General features: G+C 35.4%; 5 protein-coding genes across 8 annotated transcripts; 4 read left to right on the top strand and 1 right to left on the bottom strand.

Moving 5' to 3' along the window:
* The first annotated feature begins 230 nt into the window (after positions 1–230).
* On the top strand, positions 231–4,955 carry gal (galanin/GMAP prepropeptide). 2 transcript variants are annotated; one of them, XM_056243615.1, is made up of 7 exons: positions 231–328; positions 427–507; positions 1,398–1,452; positions 1,905–1,976; positions 3,713–3,799; positions 4,026–4,097; positions 4,706–4,955. In XM_056243615.1, the coding sequence occupies exons 2-7, from the start codon at positions 427–429 to the stop codon at positions 4,765–4,767; spliced, it is 429 nt and encodes a 142-aa protein (XP_056099590.1). In that variant the 5' UTR covers positions 231–328; the 3' UTR covers positions 4,768–4,955. The 2 variants fall into 2 exon arrangements, with proteins under 2 accessions (XP_056099590.1, XP_056099591.1); XM_056243616.1 differs by lacking the exon at positions 1,905–1,976.
* A 57-nt stretch (positions 4,956–5,012) lies between these two features.
* On the bottom strand, positions 5,013–9,424 carry zgc:110339 (uncharacterized protein LOC550490 homolog). Its single transcript, XM_056243614.1, has 6 exons — positions 9,204–9,424; positions 9,068–9,119; positions 8,016–8,203; positions 7,725–7,880; positions 7,497–7,607; positions 5,013–5,274 (listed from the first exon to the last, which is right to left on the bottom strand). The coding sequence occupies exons 1-6, from the start codon at positions 9,348–9,350 to the stop codon at positions 5,161–5,163; spliced, it is 768 nt and encodes a 255-aa protein (XP_056099589.1). The 5' UTR covers positions 9,351–9,424; the 3' UTR covers positions 5,013–5,160.
* A 335-nt stretch (positions 9,425–9,759) lies between these two features.
* On the top strand, positions 9,760–17,078 carry tesmin (testis expressed metallothionein like protein). Of its 3 annotated transcripts, XR_008805887.1 has the most exons (13): positions 9,760–9,888; positions 10,389–10,778; positions 10,929–11,027; positions 11,120–11,209; positions 11,845–12,022; positions 12,513–12,622; positions 13,217–13,287; positions 13,388–13,447; positions 13,656–13,758; positions 13,866–14,003; positions 14,097–14,215; positions 15,693–15,939; positions 16,941–17,078. XR_008805887.1 is itself a non-coding variant. In XM_056243621.1 (12 exons), exons 2-12 carry the CDS (start codon positions 10,407–10,409, stop codon positions 15,886–15,888), a joined length of 1,518 nt encoding a protein of 505 aa, XP_056099596.1. In that variant the 5' UTR covers positions 9,760–9,888; positions 10,389–10,406; the 3' UTR covers positions 15,889–16,147. The 3 variants fall into 3 exon arrangements, 2 of the variants coding, with proteins under 2 accessions (XP_056099596.1, XP_056099595.1); XM_056243621.1 differs by lacking the exon at positions 16,941–17,078 and having other exon boundaries at positions 11,863–12,022; positions 15,693–16,147; XM_056243620.1 differs by lacking the exon at positions 16,941–17,078 and having other exon boundaries at positions 15,693–16,147.
* Positions 17,021–17,943, top strand: LOC130078117 (spexin prohormone 2-like). Its single transcript, XM_056243623.1, has 5 exons — positions 17,021–17,154; positions 17,237–17,314; positions 17,390–17,444; positions 17,610–17,687; positions 17,777–17,943. The coding sequence occupies exons 1-5, from the start codon at positions 17,152–17,154 to the stop codon at positions 17,851–17,853; spliced, it is 291 nt and encodes a 96-aa protein (XP_056099598.1). The 5' UTR covers positions 17,021–17,151; the 3' UTR covers positions 17,854–17,943.
* A 2,461-nt stretch (positions 17,944–20,404) lies between these two features.
* On the top strand, positions 20,405–21,860 carry LOC130078110 (cytochrome c oxidase subunit 8B, mitochondrial). Its single transcript, XM_056243613.1, has 2 exons — positions 20,405–20,762; positions 21,609–21,860. The coding sequence occupies exons 1-2, from the start codon at positions 20,652–20,654 to the stop codon at positions 21,717–21,719; spliced, it is 222 nt and encodes a 73-aa protein (XP_056099588.1). The 5' UTR covers positions 20,405–20,651; the 3' UTR covers positions 21,720–21,860.
* Positions 21,861–22,615: the final 755 nt, after the last annotated feature.

Below are 22,615 nucleotides of genomic sequence, written 5' to 3'. Positions count from 1 at the left end.
GCTGGGAATGTCAAACTAGATAAATGTCTAAAATCCATAATATCACTAGTGGTCGTTGAGTGGCATCTAAAACCGTGACTTATAGGCTACAATAATCAAAAAGACGTTAATCAAATGATCTCATGGACATGGACTCGATTGGTAACTTGCTCTGTCGTCAATGATGAAGAGACTGTCTTTCACATTTTGACGTAAATACGTCAGAGGTGAGACATTCCCTTTCAATAAAAGCCTGGGATTCCAGCAGGATCAGAGCACCACGAGCAAGGAAGAAGCAGGAATTATTTTACTAGTGTTTTACTCTCCAAAGACCCAACTGATACTCAGGGTAAGTTCTCGATCTCCTTAATTCACCCTGTTTTCTTTTAGCATGTTTGGTTATGCACGTTCTGTATGCTTTATAACGCTTCAATAATGCTGTTTCAGATGAACAGGTGTGTCGCTGGAGTGTGTGCGTCTCTTATTGTGTGTGCTTTTTTTTCGGAAACACTCGGAATGGTGATTGCGGTAAGAGTTACTTTGATTAAAAACTACTCATTGCATTATTTAATACTGTATGTTTTAGTGCAAATTAAATACAAATTCACGGAAAAGTTGAAAACTGTTGTGATTTCGAAAAGATCCTCGGGGAAATACTGTTAAAGGGCAGACCGGGGCAAGTTGTCACACATTTTTTTTAACTTACTTTTTTTTTATTCTCAGGGTTTCTTTTTCTTGAAGTCAGTACTGTTTAAACACATGCCTTAAAAAGTCTTCGCTATTAAAAATAAACATTTCCACTGTTGTTGCGTGAAAAAAAAAAGACTGCACGTTGACCTTTGTGACAACATACATGGACAAGTTGTCATAACGGCACATGGCATTGGGTTTTCTGCAAAATAACAGCATACACGTAAATGTAACGTTAAATGGCAAACAATCGTTTTGGACAAACAAATAATGTCATTAAAATACACTAGTTTTGAAACCAGTAAAGAATGGGCATTTTTTAAGCTAAAAATACACAAAAAAATGATATGATCAATAAGTTATGAGAACATATATTTTTACATTGCTTTAACTCATCAAAATAATATAAGCAATTTTCCACCTTTTTTTAATAAGTTATACAAGATTAAAATCAGTTTAATGTCATTAAAGTGGAAATGACTTAAACATCCAAGTATACAAGTTGATTGTACCTGAAAATGTAAGGTATAGCAAATGTATTTATTTATTTATTTTTACAGTGTGAGATATTTCTATGATTTTAGTTTGGATCACAGATTTTAAAAAAAGTATTTTTTGAACCAACTTTGAACCAACAAACTATTGCTGGAGAAAACAATTATTTGTGTAATTGGGGTTTTATATGTAAATGTGTTTATATAAATATATTTATATATTCTATGAAACAGGCAAAAGAGAAAAGAGGATGGACCCTCAACAGTGCTGGGTATCTTCTCGGTCCTCGTGAGTTCTCCAACACATCTTTTTTTGTCTGTCTTCTCTCTTTACCTTTCCCCAGCTGCTTATGAAATACAATTGCGTATGATTTATATGGTCACCCGTGATTTTGCCAAGTAAGACATGTAAGTAAGACATTCTTGTCTGAACATGTAGTCTTAACCCTATCCCAACCCATAACGTATCCTTAAAATCAGAGGGAAATGATAAGTGAATTACTAACCCTGCATGGTTGTAAGCCTAAACTTGACATAAACTGTAATCTTGTCCCTCAAACCTGAGCTTTTTTGATGTATACATTCTTTTCCCTTATTTGCTTTACTTTTGCTTTGAGCTAGAGGTGTACTTTAGTAAACCCGTTTAGTTTCCTGTTCGCTCTCTTTGATGAAATGTGTTGGGGTGCACTGATGTTGAGCTGATGTTGTGTAGGTCAGTTACAGAAGCTCCCTGTGTTTCAGGTCGTATTGATCATCTTATACAGATTAAGGATTCTCCCAGTACAAGGGGGAGCGAAGATCTGCTTGGTCAATGTAAGATTGCTCCTGCAGGTTGTTGAAGTCAGATGAGGAATTGCTCTGTGATGTTTTGCTCTTTGTGCTATTTGCGGTTTCGCATCGCTGGTGATGGTTCCATTCATGAATCAAAAAAAGATCTTTTCATCTAAACTGGAAAGATGGATTTATCATGCTTTGAAACGATTGTTGGGATGCGGTTTGGTATACATCATTTAGATATATATTTTATGTGAGGTATGTGTATAAATGCATGAAGTGCTATGTAAATACTGTGAAACTGCTAGTCTTAAATGAATTAGTACTAACGCAGCAGGTTGCTTTTTGAATAAGCAATAATTTTCTCTAATTTTCTTGCATTAATGGTGACTATTAAGGGAGATTTCACTCTTTCTTTTGCTTTACCCTCCGCCTTTGCTTTTCCACTCCGCCTTTGCTTTTCCACTCTTGCTGTGAGCTTCTGCTGTCATTTTTGCTCTTTTTGCATTCGCTGGCGTTGTGAAAAAGAAGTGCACTTTAGCATACTTGTATTACAGAAATAATATACTTTAAAAATATATACTTAAGTGTGAACTGAATTGAATGTTTTCAGACATTTGATTGCATTTTATTTGCAATTAAATTAAAATGTATAATTGTTTACATTTATATTAAATGCAATTATCTGAACTTAAGGGATAGTTCACCCCAAAATTAAATATGTCATTATTTACTTACTATAAAGTTGCTCTAAACTAACCCTTTTTTTTCTGTTGAACACAAAAGAAGATATTTTGAAGAATGTTGGTAACCAAACAGTTGCTGGTCCCCATTGACTTCCATAGTTTAAAAAACAAAAAAAAAACAGCAACTGTGTGTGTTCTTCTTTTGTGTTCATCAGAAGAAATAAATTCATACTTAACGGTGAGTAAATAATGAATTTTTTTTATTTTTTGGATGAACTATCCCTATTAGATTGTTCTTAGGACTTTAAAAGAACACCAAGTGCAAACTGAAATTAATGTTTTCAGACACTTGATCGCATGCTATTTTCAATTAAATTAATGTGTCATAGTTTAGAGTTTTATTAAATACTTATGAGTGCTTTAAGTGGTTAAGTAAACATATTTGTAATTACTTTTAAAATGTATTAACATTAAATGCAATATCGATTAACACACTACAGTTAAAATTATAATCAAGTACATTACTTTAGTGTGTTTAGTCAACACACCAAGTAAGTGTACTTCTGTAAAGCACAACAGAAATGATTGAAATATGATAAATGTACAACTTTTAATTTGATATTATTATTACAAAGTGCACTTTTTAAACGTGTACTTAAACAGTCGTGATAGTGGACTCTATTTAAGTAGCCTACACTTAAGTGGCCTTTTATTTAGGGAATATTATATTACATGCACGTACAGTAAAGTAAACTTTCTAAGATTATGAAGTAGTGTATTTTCAATACAATTAAGTGCACTTCTTTTTCACAAGGGTGTGAGTGTGTGCTTCGCATTGCAACAAAAAGCAATTCCATGACTCAAGTCCTGCAGGTTGCTCTACTCAATCTGTCCCAAAAAACAACAAAAACAACAACAACAACAACAAAAAAGATATTCCTCGGATAATGACTTGTCGCATTAGGAACATATGTGTGCCACAGGCAGGTCTATGAATATCAGCCGGGGCGTCAGGGTCTGGTGGCTCGGGTTCTCAGCGGGTTGTTCAAATGATCAATGTGATTATGTGTGGTTGTGCTTTGTGATCAGATGCCATAGACAGCCACAGGAGTCTAAGTGACAAGCACGGGCTGGCGGGGAAGAGAGAAATGCCCATAGAAGAATATTTCAAGACAGGTAAGAAACATGCTCACCAGTGTGAAAGCCCTGTGTTAGCTGACATCAGTTTCTGTATGCTTTATTAGAGTCTCTAAAGGCTGGGAAGTGTATTTAACGATCCATTTAGATGTTCATTAACTTGTAATAATGTACTTTCACAGATGTTGTAGCAAGGCTTTGTAATTAAAAGAATAAATGATAATGACCCTTATAAAATCTTGTAATAACTGTTTCTGGTGTTTAGGAGCTCTGAGGATATCAGATGAGGAGGTTGTCCATACCATCATAGACTTTCTTTCTTATCTCAGATTAAAAGGTAAGTGGAATTGTTTTTTTTTTTTTTAGAGAGAGATTTCGCTAGATTTACATTTTATGTGCTGATTTGGGGGAAAAGGGTTTTGCATAATAAACAGCACTGATAGGATAATACATCAATTATTGCAGGAACTATAGTTTTAAATAAGATATAATTTATATATATATAAATGATATCTTAATAATAATGTGTATATATATTATATATATATATATGTGTGTGTGTGTGTCTGTGTGTGTATATATACATACACACACACATATATATAAATAAATGTAATACACATATATAAACAAAAACTTTTATTTTAGATGTGATTAATCGATCTGACAGCACTAATATATACATATTCTATACTACAATTCAGAAGTTTAGGGTCAGTAAGTTTTTTTAAAGAAATCAATACTTTTGTTTAGCAAGGATGCATTAAATTGATCAAGTGTCAGAAAAGACATCTCTAATGTTATAAAAGATTTCTCTTTCAAATAAATGCTGTTCTCTCTGCAGTTCCGAATAACATCTCTGAAAAAAAACGTTCACCTAATATATCTTGACTGCAAGGAAGTGAATTGTTCTAATTTTCCCATTTTTTTTACTTCATCCTTCAGAAATTGGGGGTCTTGACAGTCTGCCTTCCTCTTTCACATCAGAGGAGATAAGCCAACCCTAATTCAGCATTTACACACCCTGACCTCCACCGCACTCGTCTCTCTCAGAGGCTCTATTAATGTTCGATGTCTTCTCTACCGCACTATTCTCGACATGCTAACATGTCAATTTTACCATCTAACTTTAATCTGTCAGAATCACTGATGTAGAGATGGATTCAAAAAAATAAAACTCATAAATGGCATTCGACTCAGTCTTATATTTCATTTTAATATTCATAGAAAAGGAAAAAACCAAGACAGACTATTTCAGACAGCTAGAAAAAAACTTTTTTATTTCATAAAAATGGGTACTTGGTTGGGACACACAGGTGGAAGCATGAATAATTAATCCCGCAGGTCTTAAGCTCCTCAGTGGTCATCTGGCACTCGGACAATGTGACACAATATGGAGATCACCAGGGTAAGCTTTCTCCAGTGTAGTCCACATATCCACCGTGATGTTTCTCCGTGAATCCAGAAATGACAGACAACACGGATAGTATGCTTTCCTCTGGACTCAAAGGTGCCTGTAAATGGCAAGTAAATGAAAAAAATGGGTTCAAATTAGTAGTCCTAGGGATTGACACAATTTTTATATTTTAATGACAAGCTCGCGATTTGAATCCGATTCGCAATTCCGATTCAATTTGAAATGGATATACATCAGGTACAGTTACATGTCAATTCTTCAAGGAAAAATCTAAACTTGTTCAAATGAACAACTGATTTGTATACATTCATTTAAATTGCACATAAGGCAGCTTTTATAATAATGTTGTTCTGAAATACAAACATTCAACCAGTGGCAGTGATGAATATGTAACATAGTGCACACATTTTGCAAAATGCTCATTTCTAGTTAATTTAACTACAGAACTTTGGTCATTGAATGGCTTTTCTGAGGTAAATGTAATGTTACGTGACATTGTTTACAACTAGGTTGTCTTTTAACGATTACATGAGACTTGAAACATTTCAGTAACTTGTACCGATTCGTTCAACATGCCTTCTGATGTTCATTCATGTTTATTTTGTGTTATAACAAGTAGTAAACATGCATCATGTTCAGGAACTCGAGACGCCGAGGAAAATGAGAGATTACAAATAATAAGGAAGTAAAACAAAGTGTTGCTGGTGCAAATATGAGAATGTGTATTTTGTACAAAATTTGCAACTGCTTTTTAGTTTTAAGTAGTGGTTACATAGGGACTACTAAACTGCATTTTAAAATAAACTTCTAAATGTCTAAGTATTGAAAATCAAAATAAAGCTCTGTAAACACTTGTTTTTTTAAAACACTATCCCATCGGGGAATCAAAAGTTCTACACACACACACACTTGCGGTCTTGAAGGGTCCAATTGAACCCTTGGGCCAAATAAATGAGTCATTTAAGTGGTCAAGTGCAAAGACCGCAGGTGTGGGTATTTGGACAGGCGCTGCAGTGATGATGTTAAACCCCGGAAGACTAATTCGACGCTGGTTTCTGTGCTGCTCACACATCCAAAGCATGCTCACAGAAAGACGCCTCTCACATAGTTCGCAAATACTGAATACTGTTCTCTTTCAGGTCTTCTTGCACTTGAATGGACAAATACACACAAAATTGTCAAAATACCCTCATAAACACAGTCCGTTTTGTCTTAAGTGAACACACAGATGAAGAAGAAAACGCAGGTGTAACATTATATTGAATCCGTACATTTGGTCTTAAAGTGACAGCAGCCTAATATTCCAGCTGCCGTCTGTGTAATTAATGCTAATCAAACAACAAAAGACAAAAAGAAAATTCACTCGCTTCTCTTGACTTAAAGTATACATTACAAATATAGTTACAAAAGTTATTTTTTTAAAGTGCAGTGTTATTTTACATTTGATTACGGTTTCGGTTCCTGAATCTCAAAACACTTGTTTATTTCATTTGTATCTTTGTTCAGTTGTATTTGTGTGTGCTACTGCTAATTTGTTTATTTGTTCTCATTTAATTACGGGGTTTACTTGCCTTTAATAATGCTTGAAATGTATATGAGTTAAGCTAGTTGTTTTTGCTATTGTATTTTTAAACCATAGACAAACGTTCCTTGTGTAAGTGATCTTTAGCCTGTTGATTTTTGTTCATGGTATTCAGTTGCAACGAAATGTTTGGCAAAAAGACTTAGAATAAATGTAAATGATATCTAAGATTTTTTCACCTTATTGGAATCGATAAGAATCAGAATCAATAAGCAGAGTCAGAATTGCTAAAATTCAAACAATGCCCAATCCTAGTCTGTGGTAAACATAAGGTGACGATACTTGGTCATTTTGTTCTACAACAAAAATTACACACACTCACAGCCCAACCGTTTTTATGTTATTAGAAACATACTTTTATTTATTTATTAACATAACAGCTTCAAAATGTGCATTTTTAATATGGGTGTGTGTAAATTATGTTGTAGAAGAAAATATCCAATTATTGTCAACTTATGTTAACCACAGTCCATATTACACACACACACTAGAACATTATAAAAACCCATAGGAAAATCTGAAGGGAACCACTGGCAAATTAGTCTTCCAGGTTTTAACTTCATCCCTGCATGAGAGGTGCGCTACAAACAATGTTTATTGAAGTTTTGTTCACGCAAGTGAAAAAGCCAAAAAGGTTGATTATTGGGATTTAAAAACGAGAATCGATTAAAATATTTTAAAAACACAGCCCTAAAACTTGATTCATTTTATCAACTGAAAAAAACATTCATACTCACCATTGGTCCGCCCATATCGGTGCGCACCCAACCAGGGTGAAGGGCGACGCACAAGATCCCCTCAGCTTCCAGATCAATAGCCAAACACCTTGTAACCATATTTAAGGCACTCTATATATATGTATATATATATAAAAAATAAAAATAAAATCAAAGTTAAGTATGCAAGTTCATAATATGACAGCAACTGAATCATTTTCCCCACAAAGCAAATAGCAGGTGTTTTACCTTAGATGCCCTGTAAGCGTAACTCTTGAAGCTCGCTCCTTCGCCCCAGTTGAGCTGGCAGGAGCCCAGGAGAGATGACACATTGATCACTGCGGCTCTGTGGATTCCCATGTTACTGCCTTCAGCTGCCGCACTTCTCAACAATGGCAGGAAAGCCTGGAAAAGACCACAGGGAATTCAATAAAGAGGAACAGGAAGTTTCTACACAAAACTATCATTGCAGTTATAAAAAGTATTAGCATTAGATTAAAGTTGCCAGTGTTTGGTTGGTAATTGGTCCAGCCATATTACCTTGGTCACAAAAAGAGGAGCCACTGTGTTACTCTCAAAGGTTTTCATCATGGCATCTCGTGTGACTGTGTTCAGTTCAGAGGTGATGTTAATCGCTGCATTATTAATTAAGCAGTTCAAGCCATCAGCACCCACAATGGATTCCACTGCCTGCACTGCTGCATCCACACTGGTGTCACTGGTGACATCTGAAAGAAAAATAAACGGTTATCCAATTCATTAAAAAGAACGGACCACACAAAATAAATATATAGCAGATGAAAAAGTACACAGAAGCATAACTAGACAATGTTTTGTTCTCAGTGGAACTTTCTATTGTTATTCACAACCAGTGTTGTTATTGTTAACTAAAACTAAAAAATGTAAAATATCTTTCAGTAATTGAAATTAAGCTGAAATAAAATAAATATTAGATAAACTTAAACGAAAACTATATATTCTTCCTTGGTAACTAACCAAGTTGAAGGACTAAAATGACTAAAACCAAAACTGAAATAAAATTACAAACAACAAACATTACAAATTACAAAAGCACATACAAATACTAAAACTGAAAACATAAAAACTCATTTAAAATATTAAGAAATAATATATTAGTATATTAATAATACAAAAATAACGAAGCTGGATCCAGCTACTTATTCGTGTGTTACTTATTGAGGCGTGAGCTGAGCCTCCCTTTTAAAAACCCTGATATTTCCCTTTCTTTTACTCTCTATGATATTTCCATGATTCCCAGATCTGTTTGAATCCTTGTCATATGTCTCCACCTACTGGACATATATAAGAATTCCACTCCACTAGTAATATTTTGGGCGAATTCCGGAAGTAGGCATCCTAGTTTTATAATGAAATTATAAACTACCGGTATGCTTTATGTGTGTGACTGTGTTCTCTTTCTGCTTGGTAAAACTTGTTAAAAAACGTAAACATTTCTTGCAACTTATTTAAACTTCATTTGACAAAACCAATTGAACTATTCTGTTTTACGCTAGCTCGAGCGGTCCCTCATCTAGCTTTAAAACCATTGGACAAGTGACATAGTAACTCACCTAGAGGCACAACATGAACGCCTGGATTAGACTTGGCAAGCTCTTGTAGGTCCTGACAATGACAGGAAACATAATCGCTCGTTAAGCAACTTTTATTGTGTATATGCGATGTCTGTCGAGCACTGTGTTAGCTTACCTCTGCAGCTGCTGGATTCCGGGCGGTTGCAATTATCTTTTTGGGTCTTTCCGGGGTAGCGAGCAGCTGTCTGACCATTTGCAGTCCGAGCCCTCTGCTCGCCCCCGTGATCAGCACCGAGTGACACTTCGTGAAATTGATCATCATCTTCCAAAACGTCGCGAGCACTCCACGCGCACTCTCTCTTTAACGGGTTCCACAACTTATGTCAAATTGGAGGCGGGGTTAGTTTCATAAGCGTCCTACCTCCAAAGTAACATATAACCAAATTGAGTGAATTATTCTATTTTTTTTTTACAGTCTATGGAATTAATGCATTAGAAATGACGGGAAAAGGTGATGCCGCTAAATTTAAATAACTCGCTTCACTAATGGTTATATTATGAATTTACTAATTTACTTAAAAGTTTCATATAATACAAATATCATTAAATCACGTAAATGTACTGTTTACATAGCCGATTAAAAAATTAAAAAATATATAATTATGTGAAAAACAGACACGCGCGTCCTCTCGCGGTTTTTTACTGTTAATGCGCGTGAGCTTAAATGCGAGCGTATCACCTTCGAGGTATTTTACAGTATCTGTAACGGCGAAAACATATGAAACAACTCTTATATAGTCTTATATGAGTCAATTTTGTTATTTTAAACTGTCAAAAATCCATACGTACTTATTTATCTGGTAAGTGTCTCGTAATGGTTGTAAATTTAATAATTTATCAATATCTTGAGGTAACGCAAGATGAAGTGATTAGCTAAATCGCTAGCTTAACAAGTTTACCTCAAAGTAAATAAACTAATCTAATTAACAGTACATGGTTATCTGTGTATATTTTATACTAGAGCCGAACAGTTGTATGCCTTACACAAATGATATGTTGCCAATGAAATAGTTGACAGAAGAGTAACTAGAAAAACGTATATTTACTTTCCATTACATATTCTGGACCAGTGTTGCTATTGTTAACTAAAACTAAATTGTTATCAGTATAATTGAAATAAAAAATATATGATGAAACTATTAAACTTAATTAAAAAAAAGTTTGTTTAAAATATCAATAAAATGACAATAGCACATAACAAACTTACTAAAATTAAAACGAAAACTGTTTTATAAAATTGTAATACAAAATCTTGATAAACATGTTTCTCTCTTTTATGTCTTGTGTGACTCTACATTAGCACTATAATATCAGGAGAATGAATGAGTTTGAGGGGCAAGAGTACAGCTACAGAAGAGACTTATCCGACGGGTCTCTGGCCCCTCCGGCCCCCTTACACCACACCCATGAAAGTCCTAGAATGGCAAATCTCTTCAGTCATGGGATGCATCCAGGACTGGGATACTCCAGGATGGAAGAATCCCAGCGGGAGGACGACTACACCACCTACAGAATTCTTCATCCGCTAACATATGATCCTTTGCCTCCAGTAGCCCACTTTGGCTCGGCGTCCTATTCTGAATACTTACTGGCTCCGTCAAGCCATTATCAGCATGCACTAGGCCAACCATACAGCACCATTAGGAGCCCATGGCCATCCCAGGAGGCTTTTCATTATGGCATGTCATCAGTGAGTGTGCACAAATTGTAGTATTTATTATGTGAAATCTGAAATCTCATTTAATGGTAACCGAACGCCGCAAGCATTTCCAGTAAGTAGGTTATGTCTCTAACTCATTAAATAAGCAAAACTTGTCTCAATTGTTTGTTTATCTCACAGGCAGAGATCTGTCGAGCTGTCAATAGTATCAGCTCTGATGGTGCAGATGATTACAGTATGGAGGGTTATTCTACACACCAAGGATTCAGACATGTTAATGTAATGTGCCGTCTGAAAACGTTTGTGTGTATGTGTGAAGCATAAGCTCGGTTCAAAGGGAGTTAATGGATTGTTCATATATGCTTTTTCAGAGAAATCAGCCACATGCTCTTCTTGTGTCACCTCATGACCAGCACAAGATGGGGGAGAAGCTTCCAGTTCAGACGTCCAATATTTGTCAGGTATTAGCTCTTTCACAAATATTTGTAATTTCTGTAATTGGCAGGTTTTTATGGGTTTATGAACATAAAGTGTGTACGGTATAAAAAAATAAATAAAAAAATAATTTTCCAAATCCCAGTTAGCCATTTGTACGTCGACTTTCTGAAGAGAAAGGTTCTCAACCTCAATGTTTCTTGAACACCAAATCAGCATATTACAATGATTTCTGAATCATGTGATTATGTGAGTAATGATGGTGAACATTCAGCTTTGCATCACAGGAATAAATTACATTTTAAAATATATTAAAAAAGAAAATATTAGGGTATTTATACCGTATCAAATAAATACAGCCTTGGTGAGCATAAGAGACTTTTAAAAAAACATTGAAAAATTAAAAGACTGAATTTATTACTCTTGTTACAAACATTATAATAATAATGTGTATAAAAATATTGTTATTCTCTAAAAAAAAGAAAGAATAATGTACAATAATAAAATAATATTTTTTTAATACATAGCTGCATTTAAACTACTCCACTTAATTCATCTGTTCTTTGAGTGTCAAGGGCAGATTATGCCAATAAACTGGAGGTCTTTGATAAATAAAAATGAAGCCATTTGAAAAGTCTTGAAACAGGCCATCTTCTCTGAGATGTTACAGCCCGTGCAGGTTGTGTGTGATGTGAACGGTGGAGGGCAGGTCGTCGTGTTGAACCATTGCAGTCCTGATCAGATTCCCCACTCTATGATGACGGATCTCAACACAGAGTCTCTGTCTAAGCTGTCAGTCCAGAGCTGCTCTACTGAGGACCAGTTACCTCATGGAAAAGGTGAACTTCAAACTTCAATGATTATAACACATGTAGATATTTTAATTGATTTAAAGGGGTCATATCATGCTTTTTTTTTATCATTTATGTTTTCCCTTGAGGTCTATGTATAATGCTCATTCAAGGTTTTTTTTGTGCCAAAACTATATAAAAACTATAAAGCCATAATTTAGTTTCATGCCCATTCTCCATGCTCTTTGGAGTCGAACAGGCTTTTTTTGTTGCTGTGCCTTTCAGTCTTCTATTTAAATAATCCATTTGCATGTAAAATGAATAACAGCATTTACTGTTGTTAAAAATGTACGTTGTTCCTTTCTAATGCTGACATACTTCTGACTTCAAGCATTTTTAAAGCTAAAGGAAATTTTATTTCTTATCAGATGTTTTTGGGGTTCACAGTAATGGACACAAATAGCTTGGAATTTTTATTTTAAAATAGACTACACGTTTAGTAGTATGTACTGTTGAAGTATTTGAATGTCCTGTCCAGCGTCAGATGCCAGACATTCAGAGAAGAATGTGTTCACTGGGCTGCCTCAGACCCACAAGACATCTGCAGGTGTGACGTTCAACCTCACGCCAGGACCTTATGCTTCACAGGTAGTGTTGAAGGCAAACATCATTTTCAGCCAGTGTCATTTGAATCCTGTTGTAAATGTGTCATATAACATATAAATATGTATAGGCCTATACATACATAATGAGTAATCGTTTGTCACACTTTACCTAAAAATTCAAAGAAAATTATATTTTGTTTTAAAAAAATCAACAATTTGTATGAAAATCAACCTGCTTAAACTTAAATGAAATTTTCTATCATGCTTCTATGATGTATACATCCACTGTACTTTATAATTGAATGAATTATTAGTTTTTCTCATTAAATTAATTCATTTTTTGTATTTTAGAAATAGGAGTTTGAAGAATTTCCATAAAAATAATGCCTCAAATCTTAATGGTCCTAAATTTACATAATTTTCTTTATGAAAAATTCTTTTGATTTTGGGGTAAAATATGACCAGGACATTTCTTCTTAGGTTTCCCTGTATGTATGTGCGTATTGTATGGTTGTATTTGTCTAAATACAAAATAAATAAATAAAAGTGCAAGAATATATATATATATATATGTATATAGTTTAAATTAATTTAAAAAGAATTACATCTAAAAAAAAGAATTTGTACTTTTTTTTAGCTGCATCAGACGCTTTGCCCTACTGCGACTGTAGAACAGGAAGAGGAGGGCCACACTAAAGGACGTGGACGGTACACGTGTTATTACTGTAAAACCTCACATCTCGTGTTTATTCCTGAAAACTGACCTATCACTTTTATAAAACACTTTCAACTGTTCTTTGTTTATTAGTGTGAAGTGGGAAAAATCAAAGAGGCCCTGCAACTGTACAAAATCTCAGTGTCTGAAACTGTAAGTATTTTCATGTTGTAGTTTTTTTTAGCTTCTTATTTGGTCTAATGTGACCTCAACTGATTCTTGGTTGTATTACCCAACAGCGTCTTTATTTAACACAATGATCTGTTTTGTACTTGCTTTGGTCATGATGACTAATGCTTCTGTACAAAAATAACCTACTATGTAAAATCAGCTCCAAATTACCAAATGATTTCTCTGACAGTTATTGTGAATGTTTTGCGAACGGAGAGGTCTGCAACAACTGCAAATGCGTAAACTGCTACAATAATACTGAGAATGATGTAGAGAGATCCCAGGCTATAAAGGTGAACCATATAGCAATAACCTCTTAAAACATGCCAACTCTAATGTGTTTCTTTGATTAGATGACACTGATAACCTCATTATATTTTGCATTTTTATTGCTCCTAAGACCTGTCTGGAGAGGAATCCAGGGGCTTTTCGGCCTAAGATTGGCAGTAGGAAGCAGGGAAATGTAAAGGGACGTCACACAAAAGGCTGCAACTGCAAGCGTTCAGGCTGCCTAAAGAACTACTGTGAGTGTTATGAGGTAAGCTGAGATGTTTTGGCTGATCTTATATGTAGTATATATATTCAGTAGTGTGATTCTTTTGGAGCCACTCTACACTGCAATTCCACACAGGCCAAAATCATGTGCACATCCACCTGTAAGTGTGTGGGCTGCCGAAACTATGAGGAAAGCCCTTCGAAGAAGAGATCAGACCGGGACAGGCCTGACTCCAGCATCTACTACCCGACCAGGTACATATGAGTCCATTATAATACTGAACAGTAAAAACAGCACAATAATAACACATTTTTCTATTCAGATTTTTTTTAAATATCTTTTCTCATGGGAGAAAATTGTATTTTTTTAAAACGAGCAGACTAGATATATACATACATACACTGGCTACTGTAATAGGTACACCTTGCTTGTTCTATGTTGGACCCCTTTTGCCTTTAGAACTGCCTTAATTCTTCATGGCATAGATTTCACAAGGTGCTGGAAACATTCCTCAGAGATTTTGGTCCATATTGACATGATAACATCACACAGTTGCTGCAGGTTTGTCGGCTGCACATCCATGATGTGAATCCTCCGTTTCACCACATCCCGAAGGTGCTCTATTGGGTTGAGATCTGGTGACTGTGGGGGCCATTTGAGTGTAGTGAACTAATTAGCAGCTTCAAGAAACCAGCTTGAGATTATTGGACATTTTGTGACATGGCGGGTTATCCTGCTGGAAGTATAGCATCAGAAGATGTGAACACTGTGGTCATAAAGGGGTGGACATGGTCAGACTAAGCAACAATACTCAGATGTTTGAACGATGCTCAGTTGGTACTAAGGGACCCAAAGTGTGGCAAGAAAACACCCCCCACACCATCACACCACATGTCACCACCAGCAGTCTGAACTGCTGATACAAGGCAGGATGGATCCATGCTTTCATGCTGTTTAGGCCAAATTCTGACCCTACCATCTGAACGTCTCAGCAGAAATCGAGACTCATCAGACCAGGCGATGTTTTTCCAATCTTCTATTGTCCAATTTTGGTGAGCCCGTGTGAATTGTAGCCTCAGTTTCCTGTTCTTAGCTGACAGGAGAGGCACCGGTGTGTAGCTCATCTGCTTCAAGGTTCGACATGTTGTGCGTTCAGAGATGGTCTTTCTTTAGATCTCGGTTGTAACAAGTGGTTATTCGAGTTATTGTTCAACCAGTCTGGCTATTCTCCTCTGACCTCTGGCATCAACAAAGCATTTTCACCCACAGAACTGTCACTCACTGGATAACTTCTCTTTTTCTGACCATTCTCTGTAAAGCCTCGTGATGGCTGAGCGTGAAAATGTTTCAGAAATACTCAGATCAGCCAGTCTTTCCAGTAATTACCTTTCTTCCCCATTCTGATGCTCAGTTTGAACTTCAGGAGATCGTCTTGACCATGTCTACATGCCCAAATGCATTGAGTTGCTGCCATGTGATTGGCTGATTAGATATTTGCATTAACAAGCAGTTGAACAGGTGTACCTAATAAAGTGGCAGGTCAGTGTATGTGTATATATATCCTATATATATATATTTACATTTATGGAATCACTGTAAACTAGTCCAACGAGATTGAGATTAAAGGCTGCTGCTTCTGTCGTGCTTCGTTGGTTGTTTTTCAAAAGGTAGTAAATGAGAGCTGTAGGGTTTTGTTATTCCTTCAGTCACCGAGGGTGTCTCTGTTGATAGGTGTCCTCTGGCGTGCATCACGCCCGATGTAGTGGAAGCCACATGCGGCTGTCTCCTCACCCATGCTGAAGAGGCAGAGAAGGAAGGGTACATTTCAGCTCACGCTGAGAGAATGATTTTAGAGGAGTTCGGCCAGTGCCTGACGCAGATCGTCCGATCGATATTCAAATCCGCCAACGTGCAATTCAATGTGTAGCTCGGGAACAAATGCTCAGTGTTGTGATCGATCCAGATGTGATTTAAAATGGTAAACAACAAGTGTTTCTGTTTTTGTTTCCTTTAAATGTTAAGAGATGCTTTAAAACTCACATCCTCATGACTTTAATAGCATATTTTATTTATTTATTTATATTTATTTATTTAAATACAAATGCCGTAATTTAAATATTATAAAAATGACTATTATTTATATATTTTCCATTTATTTCTTTATTTCCATTCATTCCCACCATATCACATCTGCTTGATTTTAATTTAACATTTTATTTATATTTATATATTTAAATTTACATGTTAATTACATTTTTTTTACTATTGTTTATATATTATTTCAATTTATTTACTTCTATCCATTCCCACCACTTCATATTCTTGTGATTTTAATTGATCATATTATTTATATTAAACTATATTATTTCAACATGATTTACATTTTTGTAAATTATTATTTGTATTTATTTCCACCATTTTTTTTTTTTAGTTTGTTGAGAATACCTTATATCATCTAAAGAAAAAAACACTTGCTTTTAAACCATTTAACCAGAAGCAATGTTTACATGTTTTTCCACGTTACTTGTTGCTTGTTCTGGAATGTTTTTTTGCTGTTCTGAAATTTTATCTGGTTTCTCATGTCAGGGAATTTCTGTCAGGTTGTATGAGCAGTCATTTCCGTGCATTAAAAATGTAATGTGGCATTTTCATTTTGTCATTTGCAGTTGTGTTTATGTAATGGAGCTGTCACAGTGCTTATGCATCAGTGACTAAATTGATTGACATCCTGATGTTTTTTTAAATCTGGTTTATTTTCTCATTTTTAATCTTAACACCTACCCGAATCTGCCAGGCTTACACTCACTTTGATTAACAAAAAGGTCAATTTTACGTCACCTTTCACGCAAGCAACTCATTCAAGCCATTTCGCATTCAAGGTTGAGACACTCTTAAGAAAAACACGAGTGTTTTTCTCATGTGTAGAATTTTAGAGACACAGCTTTAAGGAAAACCTCACCGTATTGATTTTCATTATAGGAGACGCTCTTGACGTCAAGGTTTTGTGCAGGTTAATGTAGAAAGCGTTCCCATGATAGGACAAGGTGCAAGCAAGTGATGTCTCTCGCAGGGGGTTGTATCGAACCTTGGGTCCTGTTGTTAAAGAAGGACATAAATAGAGGAGTAGGGAACTGGACCGTTCAGATTTGTTTAGTTCTTCTCATCAAAAACAATTCTTGATCCAACAAAAATGGTAAATATGCATACATGTATTTTTTACGTGCATACATTAGCATAGAATAAAAGATAATGTTTCATCTGTTTTCTCGTTATAGATATCAAGAATGTGGATTTTATGGACATGCACAATTGTGATATTTTTACTGGTGAGAGAGTGTCATTGCATTCAAAAGGTATGTTTTTTGAGTTTTTATTCTAATTATTTATGCTGTTTCTTTTACTTATTTACTGTAAATGTATTTTAATAGACCACGTTATCTAAGAACTGGGGACCACAGTCAATGCTTTATCTAAAGGGAAAACGTGAGTGTTGTCTGACCTCTTTAATTCTCTTTGAGTAATCAAATTGATTGGCTGCTATCTTCAATATTTGTTTGAGCTGATGATCTTCCGTTTGAAATTAAGTATGAATATATGTGGCTAGATTTTGATTTGTTGCTGTATTGAATTTCCTTTTTTCCCCCCCAGATGGAAGACGGTTTGTCCCTGACATTGATGACATTATTTCAAATTCAGGGTTGAAAAGCTGGTACGCAGTTCTCAAAGGTGTGAGTCAATAATTCCTGATTGTTGCAGATATACAGTTCTTGAGTTGTTTAATTTTCAATTATCTTGACTGTTGTGTTTTCTTCAAGGGTTTCAGAAACTGAAGTCGTTCAATGCAAGAAAACAATCAGGATTGTTCACAACACAGCACTTTGTGATCCATTAATTGGAGTGAAGGGTTTGTGTACAGTGTGCCATATTTTGTAATGTTTAAGATTCAAAATAAATCTATTTATGTCAAATATGTGGGGGAAAAGATTTGGTTTTTTTTTGTCTGCTGTTTAAGATAGTTGTGTTGTTTTGATACACTTTATATTTAGGAAGTGTCACACTTTGTAAGTCACTTTTTAATGTTCTGACTGGTGAGAATCATGTTTTATAAATGAAATAAATAACATTTACACTGAAGTTGAATTATATCCCCAGTTGTAGTTATTTTATGCTTTGCATTTGTTTCAGTTTCTTTACCCTTTTAGTTGCACTTTTCTTGATAAAAAGAAGTCATTGTGTGTATATAGACATAAATCCAAGGCAGCTGGGGTACTTCAGATGACACTGAATACCTCAGAATCGCAGCCAAAGTCCAGCAGTTGCCAAAGGATATATCATATCATATCATGTGAGGCAGACGTGCCGCCTGCTCAGAGAGCAATGGCTTCTTTCACTGTCCTCACATGCACTTCAGTCTTCAATAAATACAATATGGAAGCTATTCTCTCACAATATGTGTTCTGAATTAATTTAGCCTATAAATTGAATCAAAAACTGAAGCACTGCAAAGCAAACAAGTGGATATTTTCAAGTCTTTAGCCAGTTTCACTTTCTCGAGGTCACGTCACTTTGCAGCAAAGCATTCTGAATATGCCTGTGTTGTAATTTAAGGAAGTATTAGCACAACAGGTATAGTATAGGCTTTCAGATATATGCTCTGGTAAAGCACAGGCAATTTAACATAATCAATTATTAATCAATTATGATTATTAAAACAGTGGCAGGAAAACTGGCAGGAAGCACATTAACAGCTTAAGTTGCAGTCTAATGCATCAAAACATCAGAATGTATCTTGTTTGTGCCGTTTTCTCACCAAATATGATGTCACTTCCTGAAGGATGATGTCATTTAAGAACTGACAGTTAAAGGGGTATTACAAAAGACTGACAATCAAAACTCCTTTGTACACTTTATTTTCATCATAAACTATGATTTTCATCTTTAAAATTGTGCGTGTAATATTTTAGCCAATATGCTATCCAAACACTGTGGTGCGTTCAAGTCATGCCCGATAGATCGTATTTACGAGCTGAACGCACATGAACGCCACCACAAACTCGAGTGAGAAGCTCGGGATTTTCTTAAAGCCCCGTTCTTTACGAGTTGGGGGCGTGTCAGTGAGAAACGTGGCGGAATACCACAATATTTACACTAAAAAATGCTGGGTTATTAAAAAAAATAAAATAAAATGTCCCCATGTGCTGGGTTGCCAAATAACCCAGAATTGTTTTAGAGTGTAGGTTAGTGACATATGGTCAGGCTTTTTTTTATTTACAACAAAATAAGCTAATTGCATGCACAAGATATAATAGCATTGTAATAGGCTACACAATATAGATTATGATATGTAAGTTAGCCTAACGAAAGAGTTTACTGTGGCTTCATAAATTAATTAAAAACATAAAAAAGCAAACCTGACGCAAATTCGTTGTTCTTCATCTTCTAGAAGTAGCCTAGTTTAAAGCTTGCTGTAAACCTTGCTGTATTTTTGTGTAGTTTGCTAAGAGAAGGTAACCATCTGACGTCGTAAACACGATTTACCATCTCGTAAATACGAACGAACTTCCCAGGAGACTTGAACGCACCAAGTTTGGGGTCGGTAAGATGGCAGCATTTATTTCATAAAAAAATTAATTAAAAACAGAATATTGTGACATATTATTACAATTTCAAATAACTGTTTTTATTATTATTATTATTTATTTTTTTACTTTAATAGGACTATATTCTAATCTAAACCGTAACTTTCATGAGAGGGGTCAGGGCAGAGCTGAATTTTCAATCTTGTCACAAACATTCTTCAGAAATCATTTTGCAGATTTGGTGCTCAAGAAACACGTGCGTAATGTTAAAAATAGCTGATTAAAAATAGTTTTTTTTTGGATTCTTTGGTGAATAGAAAGTTGAAAAGAACAGCTTTTATTTGTAATAATTCGTCAATTTAATGGGCCAATTTGCTGAATAAAAATCATATAGCTCCATCTTCCGGTACATTATTGGCGAGGCAGGAGTGGTTAACCGAGAGGTTATAGTTCCTTGTTGAACATGTTTTTCAACAGTACAAGTGTTTTATGAGTTGCGTATAGCCTACATTTTAAAATGTTTTAAATGGATCAATTTACTGAGAGCAAGGACATGGATTATACTATCAGTATAGCTTAATTAGTTATTTTTGTAGCAATAAAAAAGCCTACATAAATGCTATATAACACTGAAATGTAAGAAAACAAAATAACAATTTGGATAAAAAATCAAAAGATATTGTAAATCTTGTTATTTATAGATATATAACAAGAAGCATGCAAAAAAACAGAAAAATACGTACGAAATAGACATTTTTGCCCTCTACTTCTGTGGTTCAGTTATTCCGTTTTAGAGCACCGTAGAGAAAATACATTTTAAGACATCTTGCAGGTGGCATCCATCTGACTGCTGGCACGAAGACACTCTCCATCTTGACTGCAGTGCAGCGGGACAGCCAATTAAATAGACCGAGCTTATCACACTCGCAGCGGATTGGCAAACACACACATTTCTTTTTCTTTTTTCCTCGCCCTGACCTTAAATAGGAGTTGGCAGGTAGACAAGAAATTGCAACTCTCGTCTCGCTTTCCCTGTAGGGCGCATCACAAGTTGAGCCGCGCGCAAGTGGCGCATATATTTTAGCGTTTGGATATATCCAACAACGTGACAATGTCAGCCTTTAATTGCTCTTTCAACCTGCTGAGGGCTGCGATGAGACATCAAATCATCCCTAAAGTCAACATTTCAGCCAAACCAGCCAAACATGTGCTGTCCGTTGGGGTGAGTATGGGTTGACTTTTAGTTTAACTGCGCACTTTACCACCAGACTGACTGCGCGCGCGAGAGTGTGACGGCTTGTGAAATACGTTAAGTTATAGATACTATCGAGCAACTAGCTAAATACATGAATAGGCGAAGTGGTAACAGTTTTTAATTCTGTTATGAAAACCTGTGAGTAATATTTCAGGCAGTGTAATTAAAAGTCAGACGGGACTAATGCAGATAACGCCATTGATCCTATTTGCGCGCTCACGTACAGTGTGGAAATGGCGCGCGGGGCCAGCTTTCTGTCATGTCGACATTTTCATAGTCATAAAATGAGGAAATTAATATTAGAGTCTGTAATGTAATGAATGTATTTAAGAGCTTCGTGCCCTTATACGTTTTTGGAAAGCAGCCAATTTTACGACCCTGTCGGACAAATAAAGTTCACCCCTGTTTGGAAATCCAGGTTAGGAGGATGGCGGCTTGGAGCAGCGGTTTCTTAGCAGGTCAGACAACTAGACTGTTTCAAACACCGGTTTATTGCTGGTATTCTAGTCTGGACCAGCTAAAAAAACATTTTAGACCAGCTATAATAGCTACCATGTCCCAAAATACAAATTCCTCAAATTTTATTTCCCATCTGGGATAGTTTTGCACTACTACTTTTTGCCCAAATAAAAGTCACATTAAACTGTAAACTCTAAGGAAAAAGGCACCAAAAATACAACATGCTTGAGTTTAATGCATGGGAAAAAGTTTGGTGAGTCTTTTACACCCCACCTAAAAAAAATAAAACAAACAAACCCATTATAGATTAATATAGTTCTGCATCTCACTACTGTAACTGTGTTCTCAATGCAGGAGCAATTCATTGCAATGGGGGCCTTTTTCGTGACCATCCTGGGCCCCTCTGGATGGATCCTGTCACATTTGGAGAACTACAAGAACCGTCCTGTTGCAGCCCAAGAATAAATGTCTATCTGTCTTTGAGCATTCCTCCTTACGAAGCCTATTTCACCATTGAATGTTTTAATAAATGATTGTACTTGAACGCCTCAACTGGTGGCACCTGGTCTGCATCGATTAAAATATATATTAAAATGTGCATGGCTATGTTGCTTTAATGTTTGTTTGCTGTTAGATGATCACAAGTCAACTAGCAGAAAGACAATCAATTCTGAAAACTAAGATAAGCGAAGCGAAAAAAAAACTTCCAATACAATTATATCATAAATGAACAATTCAAAGGAAAGCAGACATTTTAAATTTGTTTGTTGCAAGTACAAAACTATTGCAATGAGGACACTAATTGCATGCACAAGTTAAAGTGTCCATTTTTCTAAAATTATATATTTTCCATACTGAGATTAATCATGTAAAGTGATTTTTTTTGTGGAAATTATTTACACACGTCAGAATAAACAAATTGAGTGCAGATGAAGATACTGATTTGATATTTGTAGCAGATGCATAGAAATGAACCTTGCAGATGACACAGCAGAAGTGTGTTGCTAGGATACAAAATGAAATAAAATGTGCAGGGAAAACATCTCGTCATCTATTCTCAGTAGTGTATGATGATTTTGGACTGCTTTTTTACAGCACCGGTCCATTGTTTCAGAGCAGGATGTGGGTGTAACTGCATTTCAAATTAGATTTTGGAGTTGCAAGGTCACATTTCCAAAAGCTCTTAAGCAATTCAGGGCTTCACTTCGACAGTGCTATTCTTAATGGGCAATACAGATGCATTATTAATCATTATATTGATAAAAACGTATGTATTCTAATTATGGTTCAGATGAGTAGAAAATAAAAAACCTTTAAAAAAAATCAGCCGCAGTGATAGTTTATGCAAAAAAGAAAATTCT

The sequence above is a fragment of the Rhinichthys klamathensis genome, unplaced genomic scaffold (genome assembly GCF_029890125.1).
Source record: "Rhinichthys klamathensis goyatoka isolate OS25496 unplaced genomic scaffold, OSU_Roscu_1.1 h1tg000816l_1, whole genome shotgun sequence".
NCBI classification, from domain to species: domain Eukaryota; kingdom Metazoa; phylum Chordata; class Actinopteri; order Cypriniformes; family Leuciscidae; genus Rhinichthys; species Rhinichthys klamathensis.
Note: the sequence above shows the minus strand (reverse complement) of the source record. Positions and strands in the feature narration are given on the sequence as shown.